The 19,800-nt window shown below is 40.9% G+C and overlaps 1 protein-coding gene across 1 annotated transcript in view; it reads right to left on the bottom strand.

Annotated features, from left to right (window-relative positions):
- The window catches only part of LOC146514430 (transmembrane protein 132C-like), a 221,030-nt gene that overhangs the window by 41,509 nt on the left and 159,721 nt on the right, over positions 1-19,800 (bottom strand). The window contains exon 5 of the mRNA XM_085168522.1: positions 19,437-19,626. Coding sequence (XP_085024648.1) covers positions 19,437-19,626 — 190 coding nt within the window. The remainder of the gene's footprint in view (positions 1-19,436; positions 19,627-19,800) is intronic.

The raw sequence follows: 19,800 nt of genomic DNA, 5'->3' as shown, positions 1-19,800 counted from the left end.
CACTATACAAACAATCTGGAAACATAAATATGGATACGTGTATTCAAAAATATTGGTGTATGTATACACACACACACACACACACACATGTATATACATTTATCTATATATATCTATATATATCTATATCTCTAATATATATATATATACATACATACATATACATATATATATATACTAGGGGTGCAACGATACTCGTATCGATATCGAACCGTTCGATACAGTGCTTTCGGTTCGGTACGCATATGTATCGAACGATACAACATTTTTAATTTATTTTATCAACTTTCCTTCTGACGATGCTGTCTGTGTTGAGCGCTCAGTGGATCTGCGCTCGACAGTGCAGCCTAGGCGGAGTAGTCGAACACAGATTCACTGAGCGCAGGGCAAGCTAGAGACAGAAGCTAGGCTAGTTGCAACATGGCAAATTGAACCTCCTCCACCCTCATTCACATCTGGCGTTTGGAACTATTTTGGTTTTCATGTGACGTATGACCCTGAAGGTAAGCGTGTCATGGACAAAAGTAAAACAGTATGTTGGATGTGCCAGCAATGCTCAATTGGTGGGAACTAGTGTGTTAGCGCAGTTAGCTCGTTAATGTGTTGACGTCTTCCAGCCCCACTCTTGAGGCGATCCGCGGTAGCTCGTTAACGGAGATTTGCCGTGTTGTGACATTAATGTAATTTCAGATTAACGCTGACAGCACTAGTGGGAAGCCCAGAAGAAGCGTATAGTATAGCTTTTATTTTGGAAAGAGACATTTCTCCATAATAAACTCTCTTTTCCAAAGATGAGTGATTCCTCAATCAGATACAGGGCTCGCAAAATCGCTAGCCCGACGTCCTGGGGCTTTTTTCCAGTCGGGCTACCAAAATCTATCTCTGCCCTGCCCGTCGGCCTATCGTAGGAAGGAAAAATATATGTCAATGCTTTTGCATTCTTTCGGAAATGTAGCTGGGTAATTATGTCATTGGCATCGGCCACTGTCAATATGTGACATACTGAAATCACGTTTGAATTTGCGCTTGTTTTCTGCTTTCACTTTGCAATCGCGTGAACTGTGTATAGAGAGCGACAGTACTGATTGGTGAGTGATGATAATTTGCGCACCAATTCCTCTGACATCGTCTTATCAATCGTTAGCTTACTATGCAAACATGACAAGTGAAATCTCCCGCAGCTTAAACATGTGAGAGGTTGATCGCGCAGAGAATCGCTGAGCGTTATGTTAGTGCGTGTGTAAAAGCAGCAGGATATATATTTTAGTTCTGCTGAGCCAAATAAGACAGGTCAGGGTGAAGAAGTGACAAAACGCAAAAGTTATGACAAATCAGACTATAAGACAAAAAGAAAGTGCAGCTTTATGGTTTCATGGACAAAAGAATTTCTGTGGCTGCAATATGACGAGCTAAATAACCAGGGCTGCACATAAGTGGTCCGCAGGTGCGCATTCGCTGTCAAAATAAAAAACGTGCACAAGATAAGAAGTTGCAACGTGTGTTTGCGTACATAAGATTTTCTGGAGGAGGACAGACATTTGTTTAGAACTCTTAAAGATGTCAAAGAAGCTCCTTTAAGCAATTACTGTGATGTTCCTCCACCTCCAAAGAAATGTCAGGAGTCCGAACCACAAAAGAAGCGCGTATTCTCGGAAAAGTGGTTGCAGGAGGTGAGCTGGCTTCAAACAAATGATGAACGCACAGAGATGTGGTGCAGAATGTGTCGTGAAAATTTAATAAATGACAAATTAATAAAAAGGCATGAACATTTTTTTTGTATCGAAAAAATATCGAACCGTGACACCAAAGTATCGAACCGAACCGAACCGTGAATTTTGTGTATCGTTGCACCCCTAATATATACATATATATATATATATATATATATATATATATATATTTGAGATATAGATATAGATATATAGATATATATAGATATAGATGTGTGTGTGTGTGTGTATAACTAGACTTTATGCATAATATGTAAGGTGTGGCTATATAAATATATGTACAACTCTGTGTATATGTGTTTATGGGCAGGCATGCAATGTAGTGACAAGGATTGACAAGAACTACCATGGTGTATTGTACGCTGCAAGTAAGGAAGGAAAGTAGCCTTGCAGGGAAGGAAAGACCTGAATCTCTCATGGTTGGGGGTTGGGGGAGGGTGTCTTTGCACAACAAAAGCAGGAGAACAATGGAGCTGAAGACCTGTGAAAATCTCAGCGGGGTGCCAAGAGGTGTTAGGGTCGGGGGGGGAATTTACGCAAATCTGCGCAGGCTAGTAAATCTAGTAGTAGGGACTGCAGCAGGGAAAAAAAGGCTCAGTAATTCTAGTGTTAAAGTCTGATACCTACATCCCCACAATACAATATTCAGTGATGGGTGTGATGGTTCAATCGAAGATTAGAAGCAGGTAACACAGCTCTGGGCTACAGAAATGTTGTAAGCTCACTTCTCATTCTCCCCTTGATTTTTTTAATTTGAATGTCTTCTCTTTAGCCCAGCCGATACCGCCCCGAGAGACATCACTTATTAGTTTAAATCGATTTTGAACAGCCCCCTCTTGAACCACGTAGGGCTTTACATCACATATACAGTGGTAATTCTTCAGATCAGTAAACAGATGCCTAATATTGTTCCCTCTACTGGTTTACATTGCAGTGAGGTCACAGTATGACAGTTATTCGAGTCTTCCCAGCTATTCACCATTATTCCCCAGAACCAATCTTAATTAAAAGAAAAAATACAAAACAATGACAATAATGCTTCACACCAAATGGCAGTCATTCCAAAGCTATAGCTAGATTCACTTGAGAATGACAGCCCTTACAGAAGAGCAGGAAGAAGATAATGAGATCAATTAAGACAATGCCTGGTAATCCTTTAGCTCTCAGTGTGTTCGTCGTATAGAAGATTTGCTATAACAGTAGATCATTCTCATCACTGCACAGTTTAAATAAGACTACTAAGAGCCTGTGAATGCCAAAGGCATCTATTTGTTCATTAAAACGGTTGCCTTTTTGTTTTTCTTTGTCATTAACTATCCCCCGTATCTGCAGACATACACACAGAGAAACTGCTTTTTAACCTTGGTGAAATGTGTGGTGGTGATTCCATGCTGTTCTGTTTAAATATTTCTTGCTTGGCTGATAGATCTTTCTCAAGGGATGTGTTTGGCCTGCCACAAGGGAAACAAACCCGAAAGTTAGAATGAACAGAGGGCAAATTCCTGCAAGTGAGCAATTTAGTGCTATCCTTTACAAGCACAATTGTTAAGCCTCTTGTACGTTTCAAGTTTCACAAAGACAAACAAACTTGCAAGTCTGCCTTGTTTGAGTTTCAGATCATTTATAGTATATTGATGGTAAAGCATGGGATATACAGCGCACAATTCATTTCCTGAAATGGATTTGAAAGTGAGGCTCGTTTCTCACAGATTCAAATGATATTCAAGCATATTTAAATCTCCAGCATTCCAGTAAAGCCAACACTCAACAAGTGAGACATCCATATAAACTCTAGCCCGTGTTCCTCAGTGAATGATGAATATATCTGCTGCTAACTGTATGGTGCTGATGATAATAAGCACCTATAAAAAGTCTTCTCTGTGTGATCACTACTTCCACATGTAATGGGAAGTACCTTTTTTTTTTTGCTTAGTGAGCCATTACAACTGGACCAGCATGATAAAAAAGAGGTCTTAATGATCTTCAGCATGTATTGGGGAGACTGTCCATCCTCATAAAGAACTGAGTAGTGAACAAGATCAAATGTAATCCACATAATGACAAAAAAAAAGTGAAATTTAATAGATCATTAATGATGCACGAGGTAGCAAAGTCAGCGTCTTCATCTGTAAAACCCACCTACGTCTCATCAGCCACCGCCTGGCTGTTCAATATCCCCCCTGTGGATGAGAGGGTCTGGTGTGTATTCCTCATTGACAAGGCGTACTTGTACACACCAGCAGATAAGCATTTATGACTGAAAATGACTATATTATAGACTAATGCGCACACATACACGTAAACAGCTAAACGCAGACACCTCCGCATGCACATAAAAGTGCTACATATATTGCATAGCAACCCACATATCAGTATAGATATGTAAACATATTAACTTAGACACACACTTGCAAGCACAAAGACACCCTACTTTTTTTGCCCAGCTCAAAAAAAAAAAAAAAAAAAAGAGGCATGTCTCCCCCCTTCTCATGCTGCAGCTTATCTTAACAACCTCTCATTGCAGTGCAGAGAGCAGGGCAAGAAAAGAGAAGAAAGAAGGCGAGAGAAGGGAGAATCGATAAAAGGCCATTATATTTCTGAGCAGCAGGGGGTAGAAGCATAGAGTGTGTGGGGGTTGATATGGTTGCGGATGAATGATGTGTAAGGTAGCAGACAAACTCCTGCTTGGAGAATAGTTACTGTATGTAAATGTGTAAACGCTCAAGGACAAAATCTGCTGTTGTTACCCAACTTTGATTTAATATATATGCTTTATTGCAAGAGGGCATTATTATTCTGCCACTTTGGTTTCAAGACCTGCGCAGATCAGACAAGTCCAATTAAAAATTAGGAACCGATGGCTCTTTTTACACATAACGACTACGCACAACAAACCCCTAAAGTTCCTGCACTTTTGGATAACCTCCCAGTCTCTGCAGTGGAGTCCCTCTTCTGTATGGCAGGCTTGTGTGAATAATGACTAATGTTTATACTAGAGATGGACCGATCCGATATTACGTATCGGTATCGGTCCGATACTGACCCAAATTACTGGATCGGATATCGGCGAGAAATAAAAAATGTAATCCGATCCATTAAATATCAAAAAAGCACCTCACAAAACTTGCTACACAGCGTAACTCGGCTCATAACCGTAGCACGTCGCAGCAGTGTGCATCACGTGATAGAGCGGCTGTGTGTATTTGTAGCCTAGCTAGCAAACCAGCATTTCATCTCCGAGGAAGTTTTCCCAGAGAGAAGTAAAGCAAGAGTGTAAGTTCATCTCTGAATGTTTGTAAAGCATTCCCACGTTAAGCTTAACAACCGATATATGGAGCGACTGCCTCTCTCTCTCTCTCTCTCTCTCCTGCTGCTACTTCAATCATGAAACTGCTTAATGATCAGCTGATCGGCTTTTCTGTCGCGAGTCCGTCTCTCTTCTTAGTTTTTGGCCCACTTCTCACCAGAAAGAGGAAACCAGCAGCTGAACAACAGCAGCACGTTTAAGCTTGATAATCTGTTGTTAGAATTTATTTAATATTGCTTTCTACACCAGGATCTTTTTCTATGCAGCTGACGGCTGGTAACTGTGCAGGGGCAGATCTAGCAAAGTTTAGCCAGGGGGGCCGATAGGGCATGAACAGGGAAAAGGGGGCACAAAGACATACTTTTCTTTCTTATTCTCATTTAAAATGTCTAGCTTTTAAAAATAATTGTCTGACTCTTACACCCAAAGTTTTAATCTGATGTAAAATATATAGAAGTCCATTACTGTATATAGTAACTGTTAAGTCTAATATACCCTAGTAAGCTATACTACTTTTTCCTTTGGGAAAGTACCATCTGTGCAGTCTGCAGTTCTGTTGAAGAAAGATGTTGGATCTATTTAATTATTCTTGAAAAATAATTTATTTTTGTGCATTTCCCCCCTGCATCAAATTAAATTTGATTACATCGATTAAGCATCATGAGGTGGAGGGTGGTTCCCTATTTTTTTTTTTTGCTGGGAGTTTGCAACCCTATTAGTTAGGTTGCTTAATATTTCTGCTAAGTACTCTTTAAAATACCAGAATAGGGAGGATGGTGCAGGTTTAAGTTTATTAGATTGATCAGTGTTGCTGAACTATGAAATATTTTCGGCGCAGTGTATTTTTTACATACAGGTATAACAGAATAGCTTTAGTGTTGTTATTTATTTAAACTTGAGTATGAACTTATACAAAATGCAACAAGATATTAAAAAAAACGTTTTATTGATTAAAAAAAACCACTATATCGGATTCATATCGGTATCGGCAGATATCCAAATTTATGATATCGGTATCGGTATCGGATATAAAAAAGTGGTATCGTGCCATCTCTAGTTTATACCCCTATAACGTATTATTTTCCTCACATTTTTTTGCAAACTTGTTCACTGACAGTAACAGTATTTGGATGCTAGAGCAAACGCTAGGAAATAGGGTAGTATTAATAGTAAAATACTATTATTATGGAAAAAAAACAATATACAAAAACTACTGCTAATAAAATCATAAAATTGTGATTTTGTGTGTAGTCTCTTGCTATGATACACCTTATAAGCACAAGAGGTCTAAAGATGGAGTTAAAAGAAATTACAGCATAATGATAAGTGACTACTAATCCATATAGACTTATTCAAAGGGTTTAAACAAGCAGGGTAGGGACACAACTAAGATATGCTGGTCTTAGATGTGGCCCAGAACACCTTTTAACCATGGCTAGCTGTTTATTATTCAGTCACTGAACAGATGCCTCTGACCCACAGAAAACCACAGCTCAACCGTTTTCTAAGCAGCTGAGATTGGCAGGAAGCTCACAGGTCCTGTTCTGTGTTGGCCAACAGTACAGTAGGTTTATATTGCCACTGCAGCACTCCATCCATTCAGTTCATATCAATTATCAATCAAAAAGTCTATTCCCTCTAGCACCTCACTGTCACTCAAAAACTTTGGAACATCTTAAAGTGTATAGTAGGAGATGAAATGAAAGCAAAGGCAGGGGAATCAATGCCTCTAAGGATTTAATTTCTTTTTTCCCACTATTTTTTTTTTGTTGTTAGAAATGGTGATACAACAGAAGGAGAGAGCGGTGTTCATACAATGTAATCCTTTTACGGTTATGACTTGGGAAAAAAGGCACAGCAGCTAAGGTGTTCTGCACTGCAATGCTATATAGTCGGAGAAAAACCAGAGCAAGGCGCTGATAACTGAAGTGATGAGTGATGTGATGGAGCGAGCAAAAGAGGGAAATTACTATTTTGTTCCCAAAGTTAGGAAGATGACAGTCATTTTACGTGTAGCTGCTGAAACTTAGCAAATCGTCAGGGTTTGGAGTTTTCATTTTAGGGAGTGAACAAAAATACTCCACAGTACTTACAGTGGAGTATGCAGAAATCCTACATTTTGCTAGTAAGCTAGGTATTTGATGAAAACACACTGAAAGTCAATTGAATCTGGAGTTTTTTGTGAGGACGAAATAAGCTGAATAATCAGCTTCTGCGTCTCCGCTGATTTACCTCAATTGGCATAGCAGCTATAATTGCAGTATTAGCAAATAAAGAGTTGAAGGCAGTTTGGGGCCATTCTGCATTGACCACGAGTAAGAAATACCACTATTGATTATTAAATTGGGGCCTACAGTGATTTATACTCTCCTCATTAATTAGATATTGATTTATAACTTCTTGTCCTGGCAATGGGTTGGGTTTGTTATTGTGTACTGTGAGCTCTAAATACTTTTAGTAAGATTAAATATTAAGCGTCTGTTGTTTTTTCCTGCCTCATACTTCACTTTAACATAAGGAGAGGAAATGCCAAAGTCAGCAGTGATAAATTGGCTGTCGCTGATAAAGCCTGTCCATATTCTGAGGACCTTTCTCCTGTCTCTGGCTGAGGCCATTTGATTAGAATAAACCAGAGAGCACTATACTGGACCATGGCCCATGCTGGCCAAATAAAAGACCCTCAACCCAGCCTGACAGAATGAGGGAAAGGGTAAGGAAGGCAAGCCAGCAAAAAAGTAAACAAACCACAACAAATGACAGAACGGACAGGCTTAACTTCAAAGTAAAGCCTGACTGACATACATATCTTGGGCCCTGAGAGAGGCAAGAGAGACATGCTGGGCGGCAGAAGTGAAATAGTTTGTGTGTGAGTACAGAGGATATGCACACATGTCATCCTCATTCTCTGCCGCTCTGCTTCATGCTCACTGTTACACAACCCACCCTGAAAAAAAAGTTTTTGAGTCCAACCAATGTGATCGTTCACATTCTTTAGATTTAGAAGTTGTGTGTCAATAATATGAAGGTACTTGCTGACACACTGCTATTTTACACTACTGTGCAAAGGTTTTGAGCCACCCTTCATTTCGTTCTTGCATAGGATATAGATTCAGTGATTCAGTGAAGCATGCACATGCAGAAATTGCTATACAGAAAAGACGTTCTCAGGATTTCGAAACTGGTATGACATTACTCAGTTTTAGTTCCCCCCCCCCCGCAGGATCTTTATAAAGTGTTTCCTTAGAGCCTCAGCTTTGGTGTCAGCTGGCCTCTAATGCAGGCATGTGCATAACACAGAAGGAGGGAAGGAAGGAAAAAAGAAGAAGCAAAGAAATTACAGTCCTAAACAACTAAATAAATAACAGAAACATTGTTATTTGAATAGAGTTTGCTAATTTTGATCTCCCTGACTGTCTGCTGTCTCATCTCCCTCTCCTGCTTGCTGTAGGATGATCAGGATCAACAATGACAAACAAGCCTGATGCATAAGGAACATTTTTCCGAGAGCGGCAGTGATAAAGAGAATTCATTTATTCAAAAAGCACAGCATAAAGATAAGGCAGAAAATTAGAGACCCATATATACACAAGAGGACTTAATTAAGCTATAAGGGGCATTATAGCAGATGGCTAATGTTGCCCTGAGGGCATTAGCATGCCAATGGATAGCCTCACTGCTTCTCGATTAGTGCTCTGTCATGTCATTTCCAAATACTGTTACTGACAGTGAAACAGTATGACTGATAGCATCTTGCTTGAAAATTGCTGGCGAGTTCTGATGCAGTGATAGCACTTTGTATAAATTATAGATATACGACCCTTTATTTTGGATTTGGTTTAAGCAGCCAAGCAGCATAGGAACACACAGGGTTTCTGCTTTCTCTTCTTCTTTTGTTCTTTTGATTTTCGAAAGCATTCATCCATCAAAGTTGATTGCCAACTTAAAATTGCAAGGACAGGAAATGAGAAAACCAAACTGGGTACAGTGGAGCCCCAACTTACGAAATTAGTTAGTTCCCGAGGGTCTTTCGTAAGTCAAAAATTCTCGTAAGTTGAAGCACCCATTGCGCCTTTTGAGTGAACGATAGGCTATAGGCTAACGGCAACAACAATACGTCGTTCCAGTGGAACAGCGAAGCTCAAGTATGAAAGCCAAGGGGTTGTCACAAGATTTGGAAGGCATTGTGGGCATTGTAGGCATTCTGGGCTCAGCCAATCAGAGCCAGCGGATTTCGTAACACGGGCAGAAATATTGCTGTTCAGTGCCTTCGTAACTTGAATTTTTCGTTTAACGGGGTATTCGTAAGTCGGGGTTCCACTGTATATGGATTCAGGACCCTGTTATTCAAAAGCACTATAAACTTCGATGCATTCACCCGTCACCCAAGTAGTATTTCAGCTGCTGAATTACAGTATTTGCTTTAACCAAAAAATTATTTTCTTGACTTGTAATACTCACAGGAGGCCTGAAGGCTGATAGATGGCAGCTAGTCATGGCAACTTAATTGATTTATCGAAAACACTTTCTTTTTTTCTTTCAATCTTCACCATTATTGGCACAGATAAACTTCCCGCCAAGCTTCACCAATGTTATCTGAGGAATGTCAGATTTTTTAAAGCACCACTGCGAATTCTGACCAATCTGACAAACCGAAAGTTACATTTCTCAGAAACTGTTTCATGTATTGACACGGAATTTGTTCTAGGACTAGGCACCCCTCGCTGAGGGAGGTGTCTTGCTGGCTCAGAGTATCATTATCTGTTAATGAAAGATCATTTTAACTTGGGGGTACCTCCAGCCCCTGTTAACCCTCCGCCCTTAAAAAAAAAAGACTATACCCTGATTGCTCACCTGGTCTGCAAAAGTAATGAGTATTCTGTGAGTATGGGAAGAGCACTCTCCGAGCTGCTGGTTAACTTGCATTCTTCAAGAGCTTGGAAAGGACGAAGACTCTTGTGTTCACTATTGAAGTGAACAAAAGAACATTTGCTGTGCTTTGATCGCAGATGAGACTTTCTGAAAGCAGAAGAGGCTGTTCAAAGTAAATAATGGCAGACTGCATTGTTCCTTGAGAGTGTGCCAAAGTAGCCGCTATGCGGGTATTTTACATTTTTTATTTTTTTTTCCTACATAGTGACAAAGACAGGTAGGCTAACAGATGAGAAGCCTTGACTACAAAGAAAGTTTCTCAGTTCTGTAGCAGAGAAATACTCTCTCTGGTGCTGACTTTGGGCTTTGTAACTTTACACACTGCTTAAACGTGGGACTATAAATCATTTAAAAAAAGGAAAACCCTTGAATGGAGCCAAAATGAATAAATCTGAATTTGCCCTGATGATTATAATTCTAGACAAAGGTGCTTAACCACGGCCACAAATACAGTTAATGCAGAGCTTCCTGCTAATGGTGCTGATTATAATGTTATGGGACTGTAAGCACAAAGCGAATGTTATTGAGTTTGAAATAGAGTGAGTTTCAGAAGCTATGAATAAAATGCTAATGATTACATTTGGGATGTACTGTAAAGAGCTATGGGGGCCAACTGGCTGTCTCTTCTAATGAGAGAACAGAGAGGCAGGGAGCAGCAAGAGAGGGATCAAAAATTCATGGGAGGATGCAGTAAAAATAGTGCACACTCAGCTGGCATGTTCTCTGCATGTACCGTCTTTCAAGCTTATTAATGAAACACCACCATCGTCTCTCTTTTCGTGTCTGTTCCCGGGCCAGATTGTGTTCAGCCCTGCAGTTTTCTTTGATTGTCCCGTTAAAATCAGAGTAGCCAATATCACTTAACACAAACAATGTAGTGCCATTTATCTTGGTGACGTCGAGCTGGCATTCACAGGTCCAGAGTTCAGTTCAGTATCTCAGTAATGCACAAGAATTCTCACACAGTAAGAGGAAAATAGCAGTGTCTTAAGTGCAGACAACTTCCTCTGTGCTTGTCCTCTATTAAATGTATTGATTTATGAGATTTCAAACAGGAGTGCATTACAAACTGAAGTTGAGAGCCACTGAGGGTTTCTAAATGGAGACAAAACTGCTCATCTAAACAAGCCATACAATCTAGTATTAACTCCTAAAAACTGCACTCTTGTGAAAGCAGTTTTCAGTAGTACTAAACTCACAAATTTTCCAATAATAACTGCCACTTAATATTAGCAATGCAATCGCTCTATGATTTTGACTTTCTTAAGGGTAGCAATTAGGGATGCAACGATACCAATTTTTACAAACCATACGATACCGATACTTGGGTCTGAGTATTTGCCGATACGGAGTACAAAAACCGATACTTCTACCACACACGCACAAATGCAATGAATTGGAAGACAGGCTTTATTTTATTCTCTGCCGATAAAAAATTAAATCTTAATAAAAATGACAACAAAAAAATTTCAAGTGAAAAATAAGCACTTCTGTTAAATTATTGCAGAGTCTCCACATTGTAATTTAACAAAATACCACTGAACTATTGGCACTGTCTCGAGCTTTCAGAATAATAAATAAACACTTCTGATTGGAATAAAATAAATACAAATTAGGTTTAGAATAAAATAAACTTTTAAATTATTGCAGAGTGTCCATATTGTAAACAAACAAACAAAATAAAGAAAGTATTTGGCATTGAGGAACTCCCCATCTGCCCTGGATCATCAGTCCACTGTGCCGTTAAACCAAGGACTGACATTGCGCATACACTGCTTGTCTTTACCTCTTCAGAAAGTTTTGGCACCATTATCTCCCTGATGTGTGGGCGGCTGGGAATTTCATATCGCTGCTTGAGTATGCTGAGAAGACGGTGCAATCCTATGTTTTCCACGGCCGGCATTGGCTGGTCATCCAGAGCGATAAAATGAGTCAGAGCCTCTGTTATTTAAACTGCCCGTGGATTTTCTCTTGACATTTTTCATCGCTTTTCCAAAACCTGAGTTAAAGTTGGCTGTTCCGGTCCACACTGCTGACATTTTGTTTAGCCTAGCTACAGCAGCCTCCAGTTTCTCTTTTTTATCTGGAGCCGCCAGTCTCACTCGTCTAACCCTGTGCCTGTTCAGCACGAGATGTCCCCCTAGTGGCCAATCTAAAAAACTACAACAGAAATGACATGCCACCCTCTGATTAATGAAATAAGTTAGTATCGGTTCATGGTATCAGTTAACTTTTACGAGTATGAGTACACACACATTTTACAGTATCGGCCCCGATACCCGATACCAGTATCGGTATCGGTGCATCCCTAGTAGCAATAGATTACATATATCTACAAGTCTATTATTTCATCTACACATCAGAATTCTCCTTTCATTTCCAGAAAAAAAACACGCTTTGAATGCTAAATTACTTGCTTAGCGCACTCACACAAGATCCTCATTGTCTTCAGTATTCATCTAGCATTGTATAATATCCTGTCCTGCCATAAAAGGCACAAAATTGCGAGTCATCGGTTGAACTACAAATTGCTCTGTTCAATATTCCTGGAAAATGCATCTCCTCTGAAATTATGAGCTTTGACCATTGCTGCGGGATGAATATCCAATACTGATCTCTCTTGCTCTCTTAAACACTGACTGCAGAAAGCTTATACCTGTAGAATTAACAGAATACAGTAAAAATGAAAGAAAATTAAAAATGTCAGGGTATGCGTAAACTAATCTCACCCATCTTCTGTTTAAACATGCACCTTCTTATCCACTCGTTTGTACTTGTTTCTTCTTGACCTTTTTGTGCATGCACACAAATGACAAATTTAAAAAGCAATTCTAGGCATTTTTCAGCTGTTCAAAAACCCCTGTAAGAACAACAAAAAAAAGGAAGAAAAAACACTTCATGTTTGGCAGCCAGGAGGTATTGGGTAAGTGTGAGCATGCGTGAGCTTCTCTGTGGGAGTTAAGGCCAGAAGCACTCACGGAGAGATGAGAGTTCTCTTGAACAGGGGTGTCTGGCATTCTGTACCCAGACAAGTACTGCTAAGTGCCAGGAATGATTGGTGTCTACCTACACATACTGCCGCAAAGGTGATGGCTGATGTCATATATCCACCCATCCATCCATCTGTGCATCTATTTTTTTACACATCCTATCGAGTTCAGTGTTTTGGAGGAGGCTGGAGCCTATCCCAGCTGTTATTGCTCCGAGAGGCGGTGTATACCCTGGACATGGCCATCTAAGGCGCAGTTTGCTCAGACAATGACTCGTCTACCTTTAATTTATTAGCTGGCACTTAACAAGCAATATGTGCTGTCGAAGCATGGGTGCCCTTTAGAGAGCAGAATTTGTTTTCAGAAGTCAGAGAGACAACTAACGTCTTGAAGACTGCACCAAGACAGTGTCCTACATATGAGGAGTGAGCAAAACGTTTTGAGAACTGGCTAAGAGTAATTCACATGATCTTCTCTTGTATTGCTTAAATATTTTAAATGGGGCTGCTGTTTTTAGATCACTCTGTTGAAGTACCATTATGCACCCTTGTAACGTAGTTGATCCTTCAGACTTTTTGTAAAGTGGGCCAACTTGCCAGTGGTGCAGGTAGTGTGTGAACACTGTGTCGGTGTGGCCAGAAACACAATCACAATTTTTAACTAACTTACAGCACTAGTAAAGATAGCAAAGTACTGTTGTTCTAAGATTTACCTTCATTATTGCAGTGCACTTTTACGTTATCCTTCATAAAAATTCATTTTCTTGTTGCGTGGGCTCTTAGTTCATTTTAGGTCTTCAGCCTTGGTGTATTTAGGTACCACCCCAGATGCTGGCTGTTCATGCTTCTTAGCTGTCATATGTAAAACATAAACTAAGAAGAATTTTATTCTTGATCTCATATTTTTTTGTAATTTTTTGTATTTTATTTTATTGTATTTTTTTTTGGTGGGGGGGATAACAGAGGCATACTGTTAATGTTATTGTTTCTGTTTTTTGTCACACATATTGGTTTTGCTTTACTCCTTGAGTTTCCCATTTCCTCTCGCCTTCTCTATTAACCGGTTTCTATCTTTTTTTTTTTGCCAATGTGTTATCTGTCTTAGAGTAACTTCCTGTTTTACTTTGAAGGTTATTTTCCTGTGTCTTCCTGCCTTTGTTTCGTCTCCTCACTTTCTTGATTATATTCCCGCCTCACCTGAGCATGCCTTTGTCTCATTTCCCAGCCAGCCCTCTGTATATATCTATTATTTTTTTTTTGACAGATCATTTTTTTACTTCCCGTTTCCGTCGCCTGCATTCCCGAGATTCCTGCTGTTGCCCCTGTGCCACCCCATGCTTACTTTAACACTAATTGGCATTTAAATAATGTTTAAATAAGACTTGAAATAAGACAGAAAATGTTTATTACTACTACTACTATTGATTTAATAACAGCTAACTAATTAGACCTATTGACAAATTATTGAATCTTTAATAAGACACATTTTCTTCTTAAATCAAAGTTTGCACGCTGTCAGTACTTTCTGAAATGTTTATTACAATACATCTTTGCATTTTTTTCATATCTCTTTCAATTAGTTGTCCATTAAACTTTTTAGTAATACTGTTATTTAATACAATATAATTGGAGTGTGCATTCTCTTTTATTAAGCCACTAAAAGCGGAGAAATGTAGCCAAAGCCTTAAAGCTACTCTACTCGCCACAAACCATAAATCAGCAGTGCACCGCTGCCTCACAAAATGAGTATGATAAAACTTTATGAAGTGCTTGAAAGCCTTTGATTTGTACATGGACATAATCAATGACAAAAATAAAACTGCCCTATTCTCTCTTCAGCATACAGAACAATTTTCCTCAAAAACAATTAAGAACAATTCATTATGTTTACACAGTCATTATCATAATACAGTTAGCAATCATAAACCACTTGCCAATTCATCCACATTTGGATTGTTAAAATCCAACTCAATTTAACTTCTCATTCTGCAAATTGAGAGCGGCGTTTAAAAGCTTCATGATGATTAGAAGCTAGTCCAAGCTTTGTTTTAAAAATAATAATTGGGTCTGGGTTTTTTTTTTCAGGACTAATAAATGATGATTGCTTTGCCATACTTTCATATGGCAAATTATTATTCTTTATAAAGAGGCTAAATACTTTTTTTTTTTTTAAGTCAGAATCAAAAAATGCACAATGGCCTTGCTAAGAAACTTGTGGACTTTAAGACTAAAAATGGAAAATGAAAATAAATGTAATACAGAGTTGCTCCTAATTAGACAATACCTTGTTGTTCACTGAACAGGACATGCTGCTTTTATCCCTTTTATCGTTTATACATTATAAAAATGTTTTTAGTGTGGGAGAGCTGTAAACTCTTTACAAAGAAACGTTTTTTTTTAAGTATTTTCACTGGACCTTGAATGTCATAGTAAACAAGTAAAAGAAGCAGTTGCCAAGTAACTGCCAAAACTATCTTTTTTTTTTTTCTTTTTTTTTCGCCTGTCCCATTTGGTTCTTTAGCCGTCAGAATTGTTGTCTGAAGACCAACAAGGATACCCAATGGATTTATTTTGCCAAATGGATCATCATGGCATTGCCGTATTGGTCCATTTGATCGACCTTTGTTTTTATTATTTATTTTATTTTCAGTTGTTACAGACGGGACAGACATGAGTGAGGGATAGGAAAGGGAGAAAGAAAGAGGAAGGAAAAGAAAAACAGAAGGGGAGAGGGACAGTGAGAAAGGGGGGAAGAAAAAATATCTCCGGGATCACCTGTTGAGAGAAAAAGAATAGAAAACAAGCAAAAAAAACAAAACAAAGCAATATACTATACACAACACCATCGCATTAATCTAGCTAAGTGTAAACAGCAGTAAATACTAAATATTGAATGTTGTTGTGCAGCACGCAGGACAGACAGCGCACAATGTGCTTTGAAGTAGCAGCCAAGAAAGGTGTGATTTAAGTCTACGAACAGTGAACACCCGTGTGCACACCTGTGTGGATCGGCGCGCTTGCATTCAAATGGTTTCCCCATGTAATGGTCTGCTAGAGGATGTAGAGAGCCATAGCCCTGTCCCCCAGGGCATGAAGCAGGCATGGAGGAGATCCAGGCCCCAGACATCCAGAGGCCCCAGAGTGCAAGAGCCCAAGGAGGACCACCGGAGGGGCAAGTCTTGGAGTCTAAGACCCGACCTGACATATAGACACAGACAAACAGGCACACACAGACACAGACATGCATTCCCACCCTCATGCACACATATACAAACACTCAGCACTCACCCAACGTAGGAATAAACGTAAATGGACATGTACACACAATCACACTCCCCAAACATACTCTATACCCCGGGTCCAGGTATCCTCACCCCCAGAGGTGGAAACGGCACCCAGACCCAAGAGATGTTACCCTTCCCTCTGGGGTGGAGGCAAGCAGACCGCCCCAGGCTCCGCAGCACCAGGGAGGCCAATTGGACAGCCAGCATCTCTTCCCAGCCCCCCCGCCCCGATGGCTAGCAGAGAACGGGGGTGTGTTAAGACCCCATACCTCCCTCCTCCCGCTCAAGTGTAGTGTTGCTGCGTGTTGCTCTAAAGTGTATTTAAAACAAGGGAGAGCATGGTGCTGCTGCCAGAGAGCAGCAGGTGTTAGCACGGCCCCTCCCGAGAACCCTCAATGTCTACATGGATTTAAAATTGAGAGGTGGGCACCGGCGCCAGAGGTAGGTTTGAATACACAGACCGTCTACTGGACGCCGTTAACGTGCCCACCCTCAAGGCCCTATATATATATATATATATATATATATATATATATATATATATATATATATATATATATATATATATATATATATATATATGTGTGTGTGTTATGAGAGTGTAAGTAACGTGGATGTCTAAGTTGTGAGATAAAATTGAGGCACAGGTGGCCAGAAGAGGACAGAGGGGGGGAATGTCTCCCCTGCACCCTGGTGACACACCCGCACCCCAAAGCCCTACCTGTGTGGGTGGGTGTGGTGGAGCGGGAAGAGGGAGGCAGCCGGGGATGGGGAGGAAAAGAAGGGAAGGGAGGGTGTCCCTCCCTAGGGCCAGCTCCCCCGCTGACCCCAATAGGCACCCCCGTCCTCTGGTATCCACCAAGGCAAGGGAGCCCAGGCCCATCCAGACCGGGGCCTACGGCAGCAGCACCGCCAAGCCCCACAGGACCCGGGGCAGCCCACCCTACCCCACCGCAGAGGAAACTGTACCCACCCCAACATTCAATCATCTCCCAGACTACACAAGACACAGACACCCAGGTTAAGTTTATTCTCCACCTCTCCTATGTCTCTCCCCCACCTGCAGAGTGGACTCCTGCAAAGATGGAACAACCTCCCTGCCAGTTCAAGAGCCCCCCGGTTAGGCCGATGCACAAGAGGCCCCCTGCGCCAGGGCTGAGCCCCCGTGCACCCACCCGCCCACAACCTCGGCGACACACCGACGAGGACCGAAGCCCCCAAGGCCCAGCCAGAGCCCCAGCACGGAGGCGAAGCACCCCCGAACCCCAAACCCCCACGCCCGCCCCGGATCCACTCAGGGGCAGCCAGGCCACCAGGCCAGTAACCTACGTCCGCCAGCACAGACCATCCTCCAGCCCCGCTGCACGCGGCCACGAGGAGAACAACCTCTGAGAGCGACCAGAGCCACTAACCAGGTTATGAACACAACCCCCGGGTTAAGCCCTCCAGGGATAACGTCTCTAGGGGTCCTCCAGGTGCCCTAAGCCCATCCCAACCTCCCAAAACTATCTTCTTACAAGACATGATTGAATGTGGGTGTTCATCTTGTACTATGTTTAGCTTTAAGTTGATCTCACAAATCTAATGGCGTTTGTGAGGTTTTCTTCATTACAGCTCTCTTTTTGCTCTGTAACTTTCCAGTGCATCCACATCTCAGCATTATTAAGATGCCGAGACATTTTGCATTGTGTTGGGTTTTATGATGTCAAACTCAAAATTAGTTTAATTTGTTGACGTGGTTCTGTTCTGTTATATGGAAAACCAGAAGAGCAACACTCCTGTGCAGAACAGAGGAGACGTCGGTGGAAAGCGGCTTGTAAAAGGGCAGCAGTAACTATAAACTAAAAAAGCACTGGCTATATGAGATTTGCCAGTTAGATTTGTAGAAAGGAATCAGCTGAGCCAACAGCTGATATTCTGGCCTGCCTGAATTAACACCAGCCTCAATGCAATGGCCACCAAGTTGAAAGTTTATCTTATTAATAGCTACTTTGAGCTGCTCCCTGCTCCCATTCACAAGGGGTTGCCACAGCGGGTAGCTCCGCATTGATTTGGCAGAGTTTTACACCAGATACCCTTCCTGATACAACCCCAAAGGGACTGTTTCTCCTTTCGGGATGAAACTGGGGATCTTGTTAGTTGAATGCATAAACCACTACATTATAGAGAGTTATATTATTAATATAATATTACTTTTTGGGTGGAAATAAGTTCAAAAGCTACTAGACATCTAATATAATCACTTGCTTTTGCTTTCAGACTACCACTTAACCAATGTAAGGCTGTGGGGTAGAAGTAGGGGGAACCTATCCCTGATTTCACAGGGATAGGTTCACAGGCTTAGTCTCAGTCTTGTCTTCTGCAATTGCAAAACAGGCTTTGTTGGATATAGGTCACCTTGTTTCAACAAGCACTTCATTTATGCATTTTTTTTTAAAAATGCGGTCTCATCTGTTTAAGACAACTGTCCTGCTGCATGGGTCACATTTAGCTCAAGTTTCCACCATTGTGTAGGATTATATATCACCTGCTACCCTTGTTTGAGCTCTTCACATGCCAAAGTGTGTTCTGTTTCTACCAGGTAAGGTCTGCCCCAGATTCTGTTTATCTTATGTGTCTCGATAAATCTTTTGTTTTCTTCTCAGTATGTCAGTGTCCAAGAGCTAAAGTTGGTCTGACCGAATCTGTTGATGTGCTTTTTTTGAAGCATTTTAGTCTCATGTAGACTCCTGCACTGGAAGTTGAATACACGGACGACTAGTATAAAAAGCATCACCAGGATGCCACAACCCTTATACATATACATATAATATATGCATTATTTATCCTTTCCTAATTTCATCAGTCAGTTTCATCTGTCCCCTGTCAACCCCAAATGACCCGTGTCTGCTGCTTTTTCTCTCTCGTTGTTTGGTAGGAGCAACTCAAATCGCTCTTTTGATGTTGAAGGTTGCTGACGACTGGTTTGGGGTAAAGTATCAGACACAATAATTCCCCCCCCAAAGTAGTAAAAAGTTTATAACATTGGAAGTAACAACTTTGAAAACTTACTGTGGCTCTAACTATCTGTGATAACACACTCAAAAAACAAATACATGTAGTGTTGATGGGTTATTTTAAGTTAGCCTAATGCTGAACTTACGACACATATTCCCTTACGCACACATGCTTCCAATTTCCAACCAGTCACTCCTCACCATGGCCAGTGGGACGATGCCACCCAGGTCCTGCGGTGCCAGACGGATGAGAGTCTGCACTTCACTTGTCAGGGTGCGCGTGAGCGGATACTCGACCTGCCATGCCACCTCCCTGCTCCCCTGAGTTGCCATCAGCCCATTTACCTCCAAGTCTACTTGTAGCACTCGCTGGTAGCCCACTGCCTCCATTCTGCAGAGAGAGGATAAAAATTTGTATGTCAGCAGTGGATTTTGACAAAAGGTTAAATAAAAGGTTAGAGTCAAAAGGGATAAGAAGGTAGCAGGGAAAATAAGGTAAAGCAAGGAAAAAAGAAGCAAACACAAGAACTAGAAATAATGTGAACACACAGGAATGATGGAAGGA

The sequence above is a fragment of the Neolamprologus multifasciatus genome, chromosome 7 (assembly GCF_963576455.1).
Source record: "Neolamprologus multifasciatus chromosome 7, fNeoMul1.2, whole genome shotgun sequence".
NCBI classification, from domain to species: Eukaryota; Metazoa; Chordata; class Actinopteri; order Cichliformes; family Cichlidae; genus Neolamprologus; species Neolamprologus multifasciatus.
This window is presented reverse-complemented; position numbering and strand designations above follow the sequence as displayed.